Source organism: Diabrotica virgifera, chromosome 1, assembly GCF_917563875.1.
Source record: "Diabrotica virgifera virgifera chromosome 1, PGI_DIABVI_V3a".
NCBI classification, from domain to species: domain Eukaryota; kingdom Metazoa; phylum Arthropoda; class Insecta; order Coleoptera; family Chrysomelidae; genus Diabrotica; species Diabrotica virgifera.
The window spans coordinates 35,802,810-35,824,077 of NC_065443.1; the positions used below are offsets into that span (position 1 = coordinate 35,802,810).

The following is a 21,268-nucleotide window of genomic DNA, read 5'->3' on the forward strand; positions in this document are numbered from 1 at the left end:
CATTATTTAACATTGCCATAGAGGGTGCAGTAAGAGCAGCCAAAATTAGGGGAACAATTATCGAATCTTCAGCCCAACTGATAGCGTATGCAGACGATATTGCACTGGTTACTAGAGATTTAAAAACCATGCAGAATATAATATTAATACTAGATAAAGAAGCAAAGAAGAGAGGGCTAGTAATAAACCAAAGCAAAACGAAATACCTCAAGTGCTCAAGAGAGAATACGAACATCGAGAAAGAAATTAAGCTTGGAGCATATACATTTGAAAGAGTACACCGTTTCAAATATCTGGGAGTGATGGTGAATGGCAGAAATGATAGAACGGATGAAATAAATGAACGCATCCTACTGGGTAATAAAACCTATTGGAACTACCAAAAATTCTTGAAAGAAAAACACATTAGTAAGACAACCAAATTAAAAATTTACAAGACTACAATCAGGCCAGTGATCACCTATGGTGCAGAGACGATGTGCCTAACACAAAAAGATGAAATGAGATTAGAAATCTTAGAGAGAAAAATAATTCGACGAATAATGGGACCGGTGAGGATAAGTGTAGGCGAATTTAGAAGATTAACAAATGAAGAAATTAAAGAAGTCATCCAGGGTGAAGACATAATCAAGTTCGTGAAGGCGCAGAGGCTCAGGTGGCTGGGACACACAGAAAGAGCTAACCCAGACTCTACGCTAAAGCGAGTAACTGGCTGGAGACCAACAACAGGGAGACCAAAGGGAAGACCCAAAACAAGATGGAGAGATCAAGTCTTAGGAGACATAAAGAAGCTGAGAATCTACAATTGGAAGGAGCGTTGTAAGGACCGGAAAGAATGGAGAAAAGTTGTAGACAAAGCCAAGTCACACACGCTGCTATAATAATAAAAGACAACAGCGGACTGATTCTCCGCAACAAATGAATCAGAGAGCCCAAAAGGGCGGCAAACACTCCGCCAGGAGTGAATAAGCCATGATGATGATGATGATACAGTCTTAAAGTTTGGAGCGTTCCTCCCCACTCACCCTGTATAAGAAAAAGTTTACAATTCGACACCCCCTCCACTTTACAAAAATGGAGAGGAATACCCCCTTCTCAATGGTGAAAGATATACATTCAAAATAAGTCCGGATTTGGATAAAATGTCTAATTCTAAGCAACTTTTGTTCTATAGAGTTTTTTCACCAAGTTAATACTTTTCGAGTTATTTACGAGTGAATGTGTTCATTTTTAAGAAAAAAAACATGTTTTTGGATGGTTTTTCGCAAATAACTTAAGTAAGTATTTTACCGAAAAAAATTGTAACATCCTGATCATAACAAGACCAGGACATTAAGCAACACCACACTGTTGGGAGAAACGATGGGAGGAATTCCTCGAACATCCCTTAGGATATTCAAAAGAAAAACGTCCACCGTTCCATCCATCAGAATGGTGTTCTGCCCGACTGCTTAGCCCTGGGTTCGTTCCCTATTCATTCTTCCTTCACACCCATCCCAGAAAAGGTACAGGAAATAAAAAGTCTACCTAATCATTTTTAAATACGCTATTTATTGAAATATAAAAAAAACTTAACAAAAATCATTTTTATTGTATACTGATAACCAAGTTAAATTTCTAAGCCCGTGACCGAGACCCCGCTGGTAATCGGTACAAAAGTTATAAAGGTAAAAATTTACTCAGCTTTAAGTCCTTCCGTCACAGTTCCTAAAGGAGGTCCCCAATCCCTGTAGAATTTGTCGTCGCCGCCAGTTAAGGGAAGTCTAGGGCTACGTTGTTGGGCTGTCTTGTCTCTGTAGGGCTGTCTTGTTTAATTTATTCTACTGCATCAGGATACGGTTGTAAGCTAATTCGCTCTCCAAGGTAGCGGTAGAAGGTTTTCTTTTCCAGGTGCTTGATTAAAATCTTCTTCCCGAGGTAGGGGCCATTGTTTAACGGCCTACACACAAACACGATAATGTATGCCAATATTGTGCCTGATTTACGTGGCAATGGCAAAAGGGAGCTAGTACAAATTTTTATCGCATTAAATAGCTTCGAAGAGATGTACTAATTGACTTGACGGTAGTAGGGTCGCTTCTAGAAATATATAATCCGAGGGACAAATACCAAGCGGAGCTTGGTGTAGCGTTCAATCGGCTGATTGAAACGTTACAAAATATTCTTAACAAAAATCTAGCCTATTAAAAGTGAAGCACATAGTGGACGCATGAAGTCTGTTGACCCAGTAGAAGCAGAGTTGTAGCTAGTGAGAAGTAGGTTCTTCTTCGTCAAATTTCAAATCGAATATTTTAACGTGAAATAACCAAAACACGGAGCAATTTTCTTGGAAAACTCATTACACCTTTTTAAAGTGTTTAAAAAAAGTTTATTTTTATCAAAATTCGGACTTATTTTGAATGTATATTTTTCACCCTGAGAAGGGGTATTCCCCTCCATTCACCGATGTAGAATTGTAAACTCTTTCTTATATAATAATAGACAATTTCAACTACCTATTCCTAAAATTTTCATCCTTCCTTTATTTTTTTTGAGGTTTTCGTAAAATTTTGTGTTTCCTAATCGGACTATATAGGTTATATAAGATTTACTTTGTTTTACAGATATACCAGTGAAAACGAAAAGTGGAAAAAGCAGATCTAGCAATGAATTTTTTGGAAAACAAATATTCGTTTGTGGTTTCTGCGGGCAGTTGCATATTAACAAAACACAAATTTTAAGTCATTGCCAACAGTATTATGTTAAATCTCGACGAAATATTGGATATAATAGAACACAATCTAATAGTGCTTTGAACGACATTGATGTATTTAAAAGTAAAGTGAAACTAAAAACTGAAGTAGATAACAGTGACAGGCATTTGTTGGGATGTCGATTATCTTCTAGTAAAATTTCAAACAAAAATTCATTTGCAAGTCCAATACGATACTATAGGACGTGTGGAAGATGCGGCAAATCAGTTACAAGTAAACCAGAGTTACACCAACATTATCAAACCCATGAGAAATACAAATGTAAAATTTGCGCTAAAGAATATCGTGTGAAAAAAAACCTAATGATTCATATGCTCAATCATAAAGAAGATTACAAGACTTTTGAACTTAATCAAAATTCAAAACGGTGTGTAATCTGTCATATTTGTTCAAAGTTTTTTGCTACTGAGCATGCTCTCCGCTATCACTTAATTTCTCACACCGGTGAAAGGAAATATGATTGCAAACATTGTTTAAAATCGTACAAATATGAACAAGATTTGAATAGACATATGCATAGTCACACGGGTGGAGAAATAAAACTATTTGAATGTCACCATTGTTATAAAGTCTTCAAACAGAAGGGGCATTTAAATCGTCATATAGAGGGTCATGTTTCGCTAGGGTCCAAAAATTATAAATGTAACATGTGCACCAGGAGTTATCAAAGGAAGGAGAGTCTGTACGTGCACATTCGTACGGTACATAATGGTGTAAGATACTTTCGTAGCCACAACAACGAATATGTAAGAAAGGAAAGTGAAAATGAAAAATGTTATATTTGTTACTTGTGTAATAAATCATGTACACGAAAAACAGATTTAAGAAAACATATCGCTAGATGTACAAGAAAGAAGTTAATGATGCAAGATAAACAAGATCCTTTTGAATGCAAGCAGTGTGACAAAAAATTTCTTTACAAAAACATGTTAGTTCGTCATATAAAAGATCATGAAAGTCGACGTTATATATGTAATTTGTGTAGTAAATCATACAATCGAATAAAATGTTTTAAAAACCATATCTGCACCGTGAAGCATGAATGTAAACACTGTGGCAAAGTATTTAAATACCGTTCTAATTTATGTCGTCATGTACAAGGTGCTCATGAAGGAAAACGTTACATTTGTGCATTGTGTAATAAATCATATATCCAGAAAGACGATTTAATAGCCCATTTTGAAAGAGTTCACAAAGACCAAAAACTAGAGCATCTCTAATATCCATTATTCTTGAAATATCAGAAAGCAAATCGGAAAAAATTAACTAAATTACAATCCCCAGGACAGGACGCGGACGGCACGGCTGTCTTAAGGGGCCCGTTAAAGATTCCTTTTATATGAAAGATATTGAATCCTATTATGGGTCGATTTCTCATACCTGCCTTAATCTATGATTCAGCTGACCGCAGTTCACCGGTGAACTTCGATTTTGTTTGGAATGCATTAGATGGCAAAAGGTAAAAAACTATCGCCATTTTGTACGACCATTTTTATGCTGTTTTTGAATAAAGTTAAATTTAAGTATTTATAGTCAAATAGTCATTTTAATAATTATAAATAAATGTTATAAAAACAAAAATATTGTTATCGTGTATCGTTAGGCTTAATATAATAAAATAGGATATATTTATATTATGACAGCGTTTCGTGTTGATACAACGCATGCGTAATCCATGAAATCATCTGAACTGGGTTCTGAAATCTTTGAACGGCCGAATTCCAGCGTTCAAGCATCGTTCAAGTTTTAACTGCCATCGGTAGAACGTGAATTGAGAAAGACGATTCTGATTTTAAACTGACGTTCACTAAAAGTTCAGGTTAAACTGGAGTTGAACTCGATATGAGAAATTGGCCCTATATGTATCATTTACGTAAAGTGATTACGTACGGTAAACTCGATTTACAGGCTGTAATCTCCAATAACACATGTATATAAAATCGGTATGATGTATCATCGTTATCCAACTGGTTGCCTACTTTCGTATGTAATATCTTTTACGTAAACGCACGCCTAAACGTAATTTTTAAACTTTTCTAAACTAAAATTACTTGCCGTTTAGTTAGGTTATGTTTATTATTGGTCGCGTTCACCAGAATAATCCGAGTGCAATCCGATTAATTTGCGCTGAAACGCTGACAGTTTTTTTACTAGTGAACGACTGACGTTTGACATTCGATTGAGAGTGTTCTGTGTTCCATTTGTTTATGTTTTTATTCTTTGTTTATATAATTTATAACCTATTTAGACAGTTTTGTTTTTATTTTAAATAAAACTGAAACTGTCTAAACTAAAATGGATAATATTCTTGAAGAACTTTTGTTTGGGGACGAAATTAGCAAATGCCGTTATACATTTAGCAGATGTACCTACCTCAAATTATTCCAGAAGGATGAGATGAAATTAAATATATATAAACCATAATTCAATATCCAATTTAGAGAACATTTTCGTATGTCCAGAACTACTTTCCAGGTAAAATTGTATAACAAATTAATAACATCATGTATATTATATTGTTATATTTCCAGGAACTATTTAATTGTATTGGTCATATCCACCAATTTGAGAACGGAATAATTCTATTGGAAAAAATTAATGTTTATGATGTGGATGCTAAGTAAACCAGATAATTTGTTGCTGGGGATACGTTTGGTTTGCCAAAGAGCTCTGGACATAAGATTTTCACCCAAATAATATAGAATTACAAAAAATTGGAAATAACTAATCTTGAATATCAATGTGTATATTGAGTTTAATTTTATTGTAAATATTCTATAATATAATTTTATTGTAAATATTGTATTAACACATTTGTGGACACATTTTCATATGCAGACAGTAATTTCCCTTTGTAAGTACATGCATATATAGTCGTATCTGCGAATGGGTTAATTGTAAATCGTAATCAATAAAAATTTTTTGTGAATCAATAAAAAACTGGTTTGTTTGAAAATAAATGTAGTACAAATGTGGTTATAATATTTATTTTCATGCTTAGATAAAAACTAAATGTATTGTAACACAACCTTTCATATATCTTCCTCCTCCATTGTTAAGCAGAATTTGTTAACAAGAATTGTCCCTCCATTCTTTTTTTAATAAGAGGAATTTCTTCCTTAGCGTTCCTAGTATTTGGTTGTGGCTCTAAAATTGCATTTGTTTCACTGAGAGCATCTAAAAGGTCTCTCAATCCTTATTTCGATTGACATAGCCATACTCGTAGAAATAATTCTATCTGTATTGATGGTATTATCAGAGAACAACGAACACATGGTGGTCTTCAGAGTGCTCCCAACCGACAGTACCTTATGCTGCTGCGTTTTCTTTTACTGTTTTAACCCTTATCCGGGCAAGTGGGTCTCAATAGGCCCGAAACGCCATGTCTTTTATATGGAAGTAAAATGTCTTACCCGGATAAGTATTAAAGTGAGCTTTCTCGTTTCAGAATTTTTTATCGAATATAGCTTCAAGATAACGTAACCATGCAAAATAATTATTTTTTCCCTTTATAGGATGCCAGCAACAACTTTGTAATGTAAGATTGCTTGGAAATGTGCTTCTGTATGAGCATCATAAAGGGATGTCTACTGCATTCCCAGTTTATCTCAAGAGTTAGTTGGTTGTGATCAAAGAATCTTATTAAAAAATAGATTATATCTCCCTCTAGTTCTTTTTTCATAGTACTTATATTAAATTTGGAGTATGCCTAATTCCATGAAATGACAACAAATAATATGATTGTAAATAGTTTTGAAAAAGCTGTTTATAATTAAATTTTTTTTAAAACGTCTACTTTTAAAAATTTCGTACCTAGGCCTGGATCCCGCATACCAAAAAAAAGTTGATTAATAGCAAGCTCAAATTTGTTAATAGCTTAATCTAGTTGGACACACTTTGATGTATAGAAACACTGGAACAGGGGAAGCCTTAATTGTGGAACGTGCCATCCTGACAAGTTTATGATTGTGAAAACTAGCAGGTTGTTTTTAAGTTTATTCAATAGCAAACTTTGTATATTATAATATATGAAAAAATTTTTGTCCGAAAAATATGTTGGGCAGTTGGCTGAAAGACTTTGGTCGATGGCCTTTTAGTACATTGTATCAATAAAGTATGTCTCTCCATGTTGGGCATTTTAATAATTCCGACACGTAGAACATGTCAGAGGATAGGAATTATATTGGTGATAAATAGCAGTCTGATTTTGCATGCTAATGAAAGAGTAGCAAATCAATTGGAAGTTCTGTCCGACACAATACATGAGACGTTTTTGTAGTCTGACGTTCGAAACCTGTAACCTGTTCAACAATTAAAACTTCCCGTTCCAGTGTTTGTTTTAAATTAAAACATCAAAGTTTGTAGACACCGTTAAGCTAATAATAAATTTTCAGCTTGCTATTAATAAACTTTCTTCTGGTATGCAGGATCCAGGCCTATTAACTATTTAACTCGAGCAGATTCCATTTTACCAGCGAATATAAATCTCATTCAAAATTCGGCATATCTAGATACTTAACTTAATGAAATCTTACCAGAATAATAAACGTTTACTACAAGAACAAGAAAATTTTGATAATAAATTAAAGATTCGGTCAGCTGTAGAAAGGTTTGAACTAATAAAATGCAAATTTAGAGGATTAAAATTTGATACAGAAAATATTCGATTAACGAACATTGTGTTTTACACAATTTTATAATATAGAAGGCAATAATGTTCTGGATAAATGCAATACTGAGTAGGTATGCTAAATAAAGAAATTAATAATATAACGGTGGGTGAAGAAGAATAAAAAATTGGAAATATTGAAAATAACTAATATGGAGTATTATTGTATAGGTACCTTCCTACCTATATTAAATTTAATTTTATTGTAGGTAAATATTAATTACAAATAGTTGGTATGCAATCAATACCAATTTTTATAAGATTTGTGAATCAATCAAAAACTGGATTGTTGGAAAATAAATGAGGTAGGTACTTACTATTACACATATTGTGTTAATATTTCTAGTAACTATATAAATAAAAAAACACAAATATTTCTAACTTAATTTAGATAATAACTATATATAGGATACATATAAATAAGAACTACAAATATTTACAATAAATTACATACAATAATTATTGTATTTATATTCAATTTTAATTAAATTGTCCATTTTACTTTGAACTTAATTTTAAAGTTGGCGGGATTCAGCTATCACAGCACAATAACAAATTTAAGGCTGAATAAAATGGCGAGCGCTTCCAATCAGATTAATTCAGCGCACCGTTCACTAGTAAAAGAGCTTCCAATCCGATTGCAATCCGATTCCAAGCTCTGTGTTTGATGAACGCAACCATCGTTATGATATTAATAATTATTTTGTGAAACCAAGTTGTTTGTGTGTCAGACTTGTATTTTTAGTTTACTTTTTAAGTGATTTTTTAGTTGTTTAGTACCTCAATATATTATATCATAAAATGAATTCTTGTTTTCGTTCTAAGTAGCTTTTACTATTTCCTACTAACACTACATCATCAGGATACAGTAAGTACCAGGGAATGTTACCCTGCTAGGCCTGGATCCCGCGTACCGAAAAAAGTTGATTAATAGCAAGTTGAAAATTTGTTAATAGCTTAACGGTGTCTAGTGGGACAAACTTTGATGTACGCGAACACTGGAAGTTTTAATTGTGTAACAGTTTAAAAATTTGGAACGTAGATTACTAAAAGCCCCATGTTTTTTGTCGGACACAACATCCAATCGATTTGTTACTCTTTCATTAAACTCTCATGCAAAAATCAGACTGCTAAATATTACTAACCAACATTATTCCTGTCATTTGACATGTTCTTCGTGTTTCACCGATTAAAATGCCCAGTTGGTGATAAACACCAGTCCGATTTTTGCATGAGAGTTTAATCAAATGGTAACGAATCAATTGGAAGTTCTGTCCGACAAAATACATGGAATGTTTTTGTAGTCTGACGTTCCAAATTTTTAACCTGTTCCACAATTAATACTTCCCCTGTTTCAGTGTTCCCATAGATCAAAGCCGCCCTCGAATACGAATCAGCTACCCAAGCCTCTGGTGGGTACAGTAAAGTTAGGACTGTGAAAGAGGAACAGGATGAGGACAAACTTGACCAGCTTGTTAATATGATGAACGACATTGCATCCAAGAAAACGAAGACCATAAGGTGCTGGAATTGTGGTGAAATAGGACACGTACGAAGTTCATGTAAGTACCCTAGGTACAATAGCAATCAAGAGACTCACCAGCAGGAAAACAAGAACGGGTCGGCCTTAGGGGGCAGCTTCGACCCGCAACTTTTCTAAAGACCCTCTCATACTAATAGCTTCTTTGAAATGTCGTGAAGATAGTGTATATGTAGATGGAGAATAAATGGTAAAAAGTATACATTGTTGGTGGATACCGGAGCAACCAGGACCATTATACGACCGTCAGTTATAAACAGTCGTAAGAAGCTAACTCGGTTGCGACTGCGGACTACCACAGGTGAAAATGCCAACATCCACGGAGAAATCCAGATACAATTAGGGATTGGAGCAGAAAAGTTCGTCCATACTGTCATAGTTGCAGACATCGAAGAAGATAAAAAACTCATACAGAAGTAAAAACTTCAACTTGTATTCTGGTATAAAATCGTTTATTTAAAAACTATCTAAAAGTCATCCAAATGGATTGCAAAACGTTTTCGTTCTAATTCAGAACATCTTCAGTGCCTAGAATGAAGTAATTCCACGTTAGACTAAAGAAAAAGGTTAAAATTGTGACTGTTAAAATGAAAAAACTTGTGGGAATACTTACATTCTGCTATGGTGGTAACGTGTTTTTACTACCCTAACGATGGGGTGATTAACTGGAAGACACTATATTTCCCATTAATACTTTATTATTATAGGTACATTTAATACTCGTTAATAGTACCCAGTTGACGATGGAATGAACGTCCTTAGTCGAGGTGGCACTCTCTACAGTAACCCCAATATTAGACTGTTAGACTGCCCTAAATATTTCTGTGTATGAATACTTATTGATTACCTATGTTTGTAATACTTTCGTATATGTATGTCAAGATTATTATTTCAATAATAATATACAGAAATGCAATCTTGCACTAATACCTACATGTGTAAGTTTTGTTTACAAGACTACTTAAACATTCGGCATGCTTGATTGTTTACTAATATATTTAAATATATTACAGTGGAATAATTTTAAGATATTTGAAATTATCTGAAATATTGTTAAAATCTAGGACACTGCAGAGTAGTTTGAAACTAGCACACCATTAAAAGTGGTAACCCCATAATATATGGTTTAAATATGTTATTTTAACAAAACATGGTGACTACAAGTCGATGTTATTAGATATAATAGAACACATGCTCAAAGGGCAACATGGTTCCCTGCTCGAAAGTGCTAGGTACTTGCCAGTACAGTGGGCACAGACCAACTGAGAAATTAGGAAACGGACATTCAATATGACAAGATTGACATGACATGACAAGATAAAGCCAATTTTTGGTTAAAGCTTACAAAGTGTAGTTTGGTTTTGGATTTGTAGTAAAATGTAAAAGTTGTTATTAAATAACTGAAAATGCGATTTAAATTATTTAAATATTATAATCTATTGTAAGGTCTCAATTAGCAACTCTCTATTTCAGAAAAACTTATGGATTTTATAGATTTAATGTGGGTATAATTTCATGTTTCAAAATGTGACGTCATCGAATGTGAAATGACAAGATAAAAGTTAAATGTAGTTAAATGAAATGAAATAGACTACAAGCTAAACAATTAATGTACTGACGTGGAAGAATAGGAAGCTAAATAAACCAAAAATCGGAGTTTTGAGAGATTTTAATTAAAGTACTGTTGGTTGCCTAACAAGGTGGTAGTGGTTGAAGTATTTAAAGATAGCAGTAGGTATATGCATAAAACAACTATTTTAGATTTTAGTGTGTTAAATTTATTAGCATACTATTGCACTGATGAATTATGTCTGTTAAAAGTGGGAGATGAATTGTGGAAAATTAAAGTAACTAAGAATAGAGATAGTGAATTAAATGTTGGTGTCAAAGATATGATTTTAATAAAATGTAATGGAATAAATAAAAGTATGTAAGAAATTTCATAAAAGGGGAAATAAATTATGTGACAGCAAAATCTAATTGACTTTATGTTGTTTTGGATGGACTGAAGGAATTCGAGAAAATATACCTTGATAGGCTACCAGACGAAGTGATTAGTAAATGAACGAAGGAATGAGAGCTACTAATATAGGTCAAGTTGTGGGTTGATGTCAATATGGAAAGCAGAAGAGCCTCATGTCTCTGTAGTTTCATGTCCTCCAGATCTGGACTCACCAATTCTCTCACAATTTATTTAGATTGCTTCTTTATGATTATCAATAACCCTTAATTCTTGATCTGATTTATTGTCCTTTGTTAGAATGTACCTTAACACACTAATCATTTTGTCCTGTTGGCTGTTATGTTAATTACATCTTCATTCATTCCATTTAAAAACAACACTTTGTTTGTATTTACTCTGTTCTGCGACAGATCTCACTCTCCTTTCTCCTTAACATTCTTGTCATCTTTTTTAGTTTGTTTAGACTTTACTTAACAATAGGGTACTGCACACCAAAATCCATTAGCACACATTCATTTTAAGTTCTTTCAGATTGTAATAATTCAGTTTAATCCATATATATATATATATATATATATATATATATATATATATATATATATATATATATATATATGAAAAAACAAAAGATATATATATATATATACAGTATAAATGAAAGAAATATGGAACATAGCTTTTTAAGACACAGTGTTTGAACTGCATTTGAGATAGTGGACCAATATAAAAGTTCCAGACATTAAAACCAGAAATCATAGCAACATTAACATTGGCATGTAGAAAATATCTTTGAACTAGAACCTCCTACTTTTATCTCTCTTTTTGGGAGTTTACTAAAATAGCGAGCCCAGCCGAATGAGCCGAAAGTACATAATCGGACTTAAGGGTCCGCACCGCGCCAAGGAATAGAACCGACCCGAACCCACTACCTACATGCACAGACAAGGCGATTGCAGATACGCGGTACGAATGGGTTATTATTTTTATAAGTTTTTGGATATGTATTTAAAACGTATAATTTAACCTAAAATATTTTTTTTAATATTTATAGTGCTAAATATTTCATGTGTATCTATTTATGGATAATGATGATTGGCATTATACATAATATTATGTATATTGTTCTAAAGCTATTTTTTTGTGGCGTTTGTGTAATTTATTTTTCTAAATGGGAAATAAGCCACAATTTAACTTAAAAAATGATTTTGTTAACGTTTCGACCTCCACTTCGGACGTCGTTGTCAAAATACACAGTATTAATAAATTAAACAAAAATGTTGTTGCTTAGTAAAAAAAATATCTTCTAATAATATCATTTATTCTAACTCATTCATATCGGCAATTATTAGAAGATTTTTTTTACTAAGCAACAACATTTTTGTTTAAATTATTAATATTTTGTATTTTGACAACGACGTTCGAAATAAAAGTTAACAAAATAATTTTTTAAGTTAAATTGTGGCTTATTTCGTATTTAGAATAATAAATTACATAAACGCCACAAAGAAATAGCTTCAGACAATATTTTAGGTGAAAAAATATGTTTTAAATAGGTACGTATCCATGAACTTAAACTTATAAAAATAAAATAATCTATTCGTACCGCGTATACACAAAAAGCTAGAAGGATCTGCAAATTCTGCAATCGCCTTCTACATGTAGTCAGGTCGCCGGCGCCGGTCGGTTCGGTTCTATTCCTTGGCGCGATCGCGAGGCGGACCCTTAAATAGGAACCGGTCGTGTAATAATAATTCTTATACCTGATTCTGACCTAGAGGTGGGCTAGAAGTATTTGCAATCATGTGACGGTAACCCATCGTAATTTTTACCTGTGATTGTGATTTAACAGAGCAACAAAATAGTCGTATTTTAAACTCCTAATTAAAAATGTTCAAAAAAATTCAACAGGTGTTATTATTTTGTCTAGGTAGGAAACAATTTTATTCAAAAAGTAGTTTTTGTAATGAAAATAATATTGCATTAATAAATAATTTCATATTTTTTTCATTGTCTTAATTGTTATTAGAAAATCTAACAAGAGCATAGGCGCCAAATTTCGGGCCAATGCTTCTCATTTTTTTCGAATTTTAAGAAAATAATAAGTATTTTTGAAAAATATAAACGCGGAATGAAAGATTGCATTATTATCGAGGGCCGAAAGTCCATTAGAATAAAAAAGTGTCATTTAAATGAGATATTTGAAATTAAAAATCACACTCAATTTTCTCTTCTTTTTACCGCTGTAACTTATTAAAATACACATTATAGAAGTTTTCAGGGACTTTTAGCACTCGGTAATTATGTAATTCTTTATTCTGCTTTTAAATTTTTCAAAAATACTTACTAGTTTTCTTAGGATTCGAAAGAAATAAATAGCATTGTCCCGAAATTTTGCGCCTACCCTCTTAAAAACGAAATACAAAGTAAACTTTAAATACCAGTATTTGCTACAAATACTTATTAGTTACTATTTGGTACTTTTAAATTAAAATTTCAGAATAGCAGCCTTTTAGCCTTTTTATAATTAACTCGAGTCCTTCAATCAGAAATAATTAGACCAGCTTTGGAAATAACCGTTCGCAATGCACTGATGTTCCAATGACACTAATTCGTTCTTGAGCTACTTGTGCATGATAAGGAAATATATATTTATTTTCTCTCCGCCATTTTAACGAATCTTCATTTCGCGGCAACCGATCGCATTCCCTAAATCTTTGCATTTCTATTATTGCCCTGCTTGTCGTAGTGCCTCGTGGCTGATCCTGCGACCCCATAATATCATCCGGATCTGCAGATGTTTTCTCATGTTCTAATAAAATTTGAGTCGTAAATCCTTTATCTTTTTGTTCCATTCCAAGTTTTTCTGGAATAAGAGCGATTCTATTTTCTGTGCTATTTTCGCATTTGTTGGATCCTTAAAAGGAATTAGTCGAAACCTTATTCTGCCAAGAAAAGTTGAAATCGACAGTTGAATAAAATACTCATACATTGTTGAACTAGTGTTTACGTACATATTTGTTATGCTTATAATAGCCTTAACAATTTCTTCTAGCTGAATAAATCTTTCCAACATATAAAATGTCGAATTACAACATGTGGAAACATCTTGCAGTAATTTGAGAGGATTCCCGTTTCCTGGATTTTTTCAAAATCTAAAAGTTTAGCAGTTGCTTGTAGAACTCTTTTTAAAGTGGCTAATGGTATTTTTTATTTTGGTTAAATTTTTAATGATTTTCTTATATCACTTTTGATAACAACATCTGAGGTAGAAGTTGAAACGTCAATAAAATCATTTTTTTAAGTTAAATTGTGGCTGATTTCCTCATCCTTTAAGGCATCGTTCACAATAAAGTTTATTTATTGTGTGTGCAAAGCATCCAAAATGTTTCATTTTCACATCATTTTGTACCACACATTTTGTGCATTATAGGAAACAATAACGTATTAAAATTTTGTTTTCTACGTTCTCCAAGTTTGATAAGAAAGCTTTATCTTACAAATATTGCATGATGCATAATTATCATCCACTTATATAAAAACGTTCCATAAACTACTAAATTTTTCTATTTTTGTTTGGCACTAATGGCATGGTATGCGTTCTAATAGCAAACCCAATTTTGTAATAGTGACCTAAACAAAATAATAATACGTGTAGAATTTTACGATGGTCCACAGTGGTAACACTTTTTATTAGGAGTTTAATATACGAATATTTCGTTGCTCTGTTAAATCACAATTGAATCGGTCATTGCGAAAACAATCTAAGACCATATTTTGGGTAAAATGACGACGCTTTTCAACGCCATTAAATTTACATATAAATATATACATAAACATTTAAACTTGTTTTGCCTTTCAGAAAGATTCATTTATAACCCATAATACTTATACAGAGAGCACGTAAAGGTTGGAATAAATTAATTTTCTCGAGAATGGACAATTTTGGAAAAAAATCCCGAAAGAGGTCAATTTTTATTTTTAAATTACGACTTTTTGTCATATATATCATACTAGTGACGTCACCCATCTGGGCGTGATGACGTCATCGATTATTTTTTTAAATGGGAATAGGGGTCGTGTGATAGCTCATTTGAAAGGTAATTTAATTCTCTATGCAGTAATATAAACATTTACATAATTATTTATATAGGGTGTCCAAAAGAAATTGTTTTGAATTAAATTTATTGACATAAAAAGAAGGATGAATGTAATTATTTAGTTCAAAATACATTTTACTGTTCTCAGAAAACAGAAAAAATGTTTATTTGGAAAATAATCATTCCTTTTCGCTTAAATCAAATGTTCAAACTGTTAAGAGGAAGGTGGGTGGCGGCTTTAATATTGAGTTTATTCAAAAAACAATATTTATTTGTCAAATAAACATTTTTTCCTGTTTTTTCTGACAGCAGTAAAATGTATTTTAAGTTAAATATATTACACAAATTCTTCTTTTTGTCAATAAATTTACATAATTCAAAAAAAAAATTTTTGGACACCCTGTATAAATAATTAGTTAATGTTTATATTACTGAATAGAGAATTGAATTACCTTGCAAATAAGCTATCACACGACCCCTATTCTCATTTAAAAAAATTATAGATGACGTCATCACGTACAGATGGGTGACGTCACCAGTATGATACATATGTCAAAAAGTCGCAATTTGAAAATAAAAATTGACCTGTTTTGGGATTTTTTACCAAAATCGTCCATTCTCGAGAAAATGAATTTATTCCAACCTTTACGTGCTCACTTTTAAAATATTGTATTATCTCGGAATATCCAACTATTAATGAAAATATTTTTACGTTTCCTTAAAAGTTTACACATTGTAACATGTATTGTTTTCACAATGACTGATTCAGTTACAGACAAAAATCACAATGAATAAAATATCACTATCGTAAATTAGCCCACCTCTAGACTCGTTCGGTTGATTTAAAACAGAATGAAATGGCAAATGTAGGCGGGCTTTTGCATTTACGTAGCTTAGTTCAGAATCCAGCAGTCGACTGAGGTATTGTACTTGTATAATATAATAATTATTTGAAAATATTTTGTTGGCCAACCGCCTAGAGCCGAAATACATGTATTGGCTATGATCCGTTTAAATATCGCTGGACCTGTATATATATATATATATATATATATATATATATATATATATATATATATATATATATATATATATATATACCATCCTTCTCATCTCTTTCCTATCTTTTTTTTATTTCCATTCATATCAGACAACCACCATTATCCAGTTATCCTAATTTAAATTTCACATTAGTATCTTGCTTTTTACATTTGTTTATTAATGCAGTTGGACACATTTACCATATACTTTCACAAACTTCTGTACTTATATACATTTCATTTGGTTCAATCTGTGCACTCCACTACCACCTATAGAAATCAAACTCATAGTTCTTTATTTCTGATACTCATTCAATTTAGATTCTTCTTTCCATATTGACATCAACCCACAATTTGACCTACATTAGTAGCTCTCATTCCTTTGTTCATTCACTAATCTTTTCGTCTGGTAGCCTATCAAGGTATATTTCCTCGAATTCTTTCAGTCCATCCGAAACAACATAAAGTCAATTAGATTTTGCTGTCACATAGTTTATTTCCCCTTTCCTTTATGAAATGTATTACATACTTTTATTTATTCCATTACATTTTATTAAAATCATATTTATCTTTGACACCAACATTTAATTCACTATCTATATTCTTAGTTACTTTAATTTTCCACAATTCCTCTCCCACTTTTAACAGACATAATTAATCAGTACAATAGTATGCTAATAAATTTATCACACTAAACTCTAAAATAGTTGTTTTATGCATATATATATATATATATATATATATATATATATATATATATATATATATATATATATATATATATATATATATATATATATTTGTACAAATATTTTCGACCGTTATTCAAAAAATCACTATATATATATATATATATATATATATATATATATATATATATATATATATATATATATACCTACTGCTATCTTTAAATACTCCAACCACTAGCATCTTGTTAGGCAACCAACAGTACTTTAATTAAAATCTCTCAAAACTCCGATTTTTGGTTTATTTAGCTTCCTATTCTTCCACGTCAGTACATTAATTGTTTAGTTCGTAGTCTATTTCATTTCGTTTAACTAAATTTAACTTTTATCTTGTCATTTCACATTCGATGACGTCACATTTTGAAACATGAAATTATACCCACATTAAATCATTCCAGGATTCCACAACGAGTCGTTGAACGAGTAGGTTGTGTAGTTTATGGTGCTTTTAAAAACGTAGTACAAAAAACAGTGTCATTAGTGAACCTTTTCTACAAATTGATGTATGTATAATTCATTCATTATTAGTTGAGGTTTATTTCTTGTTTTTACTGTTAAAAACATAAAAGAAAAATTTAAATAGGATTGCCTTACAGGCGGCAATCTATTTTTATTTTAAAATGGATGAAAAACCGAACTTTTACCGTAACACATAGAAGCTAAATTATAATTTCAAGCTAACAACGCAATTGCTTTTGACTACATGAGCAGTGGCGTAGCAAACACACTAACAGAAAATATGTCTCAGTTTCAAACATTAAACCAATCCTATTCTGCAGTTGCGAAAGCTATTCCGCGGCCAACACTCCCTAGCAAATATGACGCCATTGTGATGCATGCCGAAGACAACCTGAAATTGCATGATTACGTTAAAGTTATAGGTGATATTATAGTCCCTAAGCACGTCTCTTTTGCATCTAGGATACCAAACAATCGTATTTGTATCTATCTTTCTAGCTCTAACCTTGTCGACCAGCTTATAGATTCACATCCCTTAGTACAGATAGGAAATGTTTCTTTAAATATTCGAAGACTAATTTCCCCTGCTAAAAGAATAATTATATCTAACGTTCCACCGTTCATACCACATGACTTAGTTGAAAATAGCATTAAAAATCTTGGACTTCGCATCGCATCTCCTTTATCCTATTTAAGAGCAGGCATTCCTGGGGACGAATATTCACATGTATTAAGTTTCAGACGCCAAGTCTATGTTTACCCTACCTCCGAAAATTTTGAATTACAAACATCAGTACTTATTTCCTTTGAAGATTATGAACACAGAATCTTCTTTTCTACAGATAAAGTACATTGCTTTATCTGTAAACAAACCGGACATATAGCCTCCAACTGCCCAAATCCTTCAACTGACAATACAATTTCAACCGAATATAGATATAGAATATAGATATAGAATAACCAAGAGAACAATCCAAGAAGCATACAAACAAAATCCACAAACTTTTAAGATACCCATAGATAATTTCATTTTCTTCCTTGAAAATACTTTCGGACATCCTGATCCTTATTCGGAAGCGAAAAAGCTCACGGATGATGTAAAAAGTATACTTTTAAACCTACATGCTATATACCCAACCCTTTCAGATAGAACCGTAAAAAACCGATTTACCCGTTTAAGTAAAAAGATCAAAAAGCAACTAGAACTGGATAGCTCTGAAACCGCAAGTTTAGCAGACTTAAGTTCATCATGCGAACAATCTGACGATGAGTACCTTTCCGATCGATCTCAAAGGTCGCAGCACTCACAAATCTCCCATTTTAATACATCCCATTCAGTTTAATTCAATGGAATTGTGATGGGTTTTACCCTCATCTAGAAAATCTTCAACTACTTGTTTCTGATACTTCTCCAGATATCATTTGTTTGCAAGAAACCAATTTTACTAGTAACCATAACCCATACCTTAAAAATTATGCTTCCTATCACTTTATACGAACATCACATGCACGAGTTAGTGGTGGTAGCTCTATATTTATTTCTACAGATATATTCCACCAAGAATTCCACTTAACAACAACTCTAGAAGCCGTCGCCGTAACTGCCTGGTGTCCAAATAAAATTGTAATTTGTAACGTATACATTCCTCCACATCACACCCTAACTGCTCTGGAAATTACAAGCCTAATTAACCAACTTCCTGAACCTTTTATCCTAGTTGGAGATTTTAATGCACGTAGCACTATGTGGGGCTCCGGTAATACTTTCGGTAGAGGTAAAATGATCGAAAATATCATAATCAATTCCAACCTTAATTTTCTAAACACTGGAAGCAGCACATACTTTCATATCCAAACGGGTACACTCTCTTCCATTGATTTGAGCATCTGTAATCCAGAATTATCTACACATCTTACATGGAAAACACTGGAAAGTCTATGGCAGCAACCATTTTCCCATTTTAATTTCTAACAATGATAACTCACAAAGACAAAGCAAAATTAAGTGGAAAATTGCTCACGCTGATTGGGATCTATTTAGTTTAACTGTCAAGGAACAGACAGATCAAATGTCTTTTATGAACTCTGCTGATGAAGATCTTAATATGCTGATTGATTGCATTATAAATTCTGCTGAAAAATGTATCGGTAAATACCATATCGATCCCTCTAAAAAATGTGTTCCGTGGTGGAATGAATCGTGTAAACTAGCTGTAAAAGATTGTAAAATAGCATTAAACCGATTCCGTAAAACTAGAAACCAAGCGGATCTAATAAATTTTAGAAAACTAAGAGCTAAATCTAAGCGAATTGTAAAAGAAAGCAAAAAGGACTCATGGAACAAATACATCAGTAGCATAACTTCTGACACACCTCCTAGTCAAATATGGACTAAAATAAAACAGATGAAAGGTAGATATACAACACATAAAATTCCAGCCGTTATAGAAGATAATAATGTCATAACTGATGATCAGCAGATTGTAAATACACTTGCCAAATACTTCTCAAGTAAAACAAAACATAATACCAGCGCGTGTGGAACTATAAATATATCAAATAAATGTTTTGCACATAAGAATTCAAATTATTCCAATGAGCATCCTGTCAATCTCCCACTAACGATCGACGAATTACTCGAAGCTGTTAATTCCCTAAAACATAGTGCTGCAGGGCCGGATGACATTCCATCGATATTTCTAAAACATCTTCATGAAGATTCCCTAATAAAGTTACTAGAATTTTACAACAACATATGGCTAGGTAACCAATTTCCATCATTTTGGCGACAAGCTATAACTATTCCACTCAAAAAAAATGATACTTCTACCAATACAACTACGTCATTTAGACCCATCTCATTAACGTGCACACTTTGCAAACTCCTGGAGAAAATTGTCAACAAACGCTTACTTTGGTATCTTGAAACACGTAACATTATCAGTTCTGCCCAATCAGGATTTCGTCCGAATCGTTGCTCAATGGATAATCTTATCACTCTTCAATTCGACATCATAGAGGCATTCTCTAATAGAAATAATCTTGTAACTGTCTCTCTCGATATAGAAAGTGCTTTCGACACAGCATCAAGGCCGGCAATTCTAGAAAAACTGCAAGAGTCTAATTTATCTGGAAACATATATCTGTTTGTTGAGAATTTTTTAACTAACAGAAGTTTCAAAGTCTCAGCTAATGGTAAAATGTCTCCCTCATATATCCTGGAGACAGGAGTGCCTCAGGGATCAGTCCTTAGCACAACCTTATTTTTACTGCTTCTTAACGACGTTAGTTCCTTAATACAAGCTCCTGTCAAACATAATATCTATGCGGATGATCTAATCATTTACTGTTCGGGTAAAGTAACAAGCTCCATTAGTACACTTTTGCAAAATACCATTGATAACATATGTCACTGGTCTAATAAAATTGGTTTTAGCTTCTCACCAACAAAGACTAAAGTAATTAACTTTAGCAAAAAATATAAGCAAACTCTTCCACACATAACGTTAAAAGGGTATCCACTACAAGTAGTTGAAAACCACAAATTTCTAGGGGTAATTTTTGACAAAAAATTAACATGGAAGAGGCATATAGAAAAAACCAAAGCCAATGGGGAGCCGGAGAAGAAATACTGTTAAGAGTATACAGAGCCCTAATAAGATCTAAGTTAGACTATGGATCTATATTATATATGACTGCCCCTAAAACTTATTTAAAGTCACTAGATACAGTTCAAAACACTTCATTAAGAATATGCCTCGGAGCCTTTAGATCTAGTCCTACAGAAAGTGTATATGTCGAATCGTGTGAACCCCCTTTAAATATTAGAAGACAACGTCTATTAAACTCCTATTTTGCCAAGGTCTCTGCAAATCCTAATAATATATCTTGCCAACTCATTAAAAATATTCAGTTAACGGGAACACACAGTTCAGCTATTTCCAATTCATCTCTACAGTTCCTATTGCCACTCTTAGAAAATATTGACCTTAATCTCA

At 32.5% G+C, this 21,268-nt stretch overlaps 1 protein-coding gene across 6 annotated transcripts in view; it reads left to right on the top strand.

The window, feature by feature from the left end:
- The window catches only part of LOC126883082 (zinc finger protein 585B-like), a 121,754-nt gene extending 113,526 nt beyond the window's left edge, over positions 1-8,228 (top strand). For 3 of the 6 annotated variants that reach the window (XR_007697497.1, XR_007697537.1, XR_007697517.1), the window contains 2 exons: positions 2,604-5,228; positions 5,285-8,228. Coding sequence is in view for 3 of the 6 variants with exons in the window: in XM_050648351.1 (XP_050504308.1) it covers positions 2,604-3,973 (1,370 nt within the window). In the remaining 3 variants the exon portion in view is untranslated. Of the gene's footprint in view, positions 1-2,603 lie in introns of all 6 variants that reach the window. The other 3 variants (XM_050648476.1, XM_050648612.1, XM_050648351.1) reach the window with 2 other exon arrangements.
- The last annotated feature ends 13,040 nt before the right edge of the window (positions 8,229-21,268 follow it).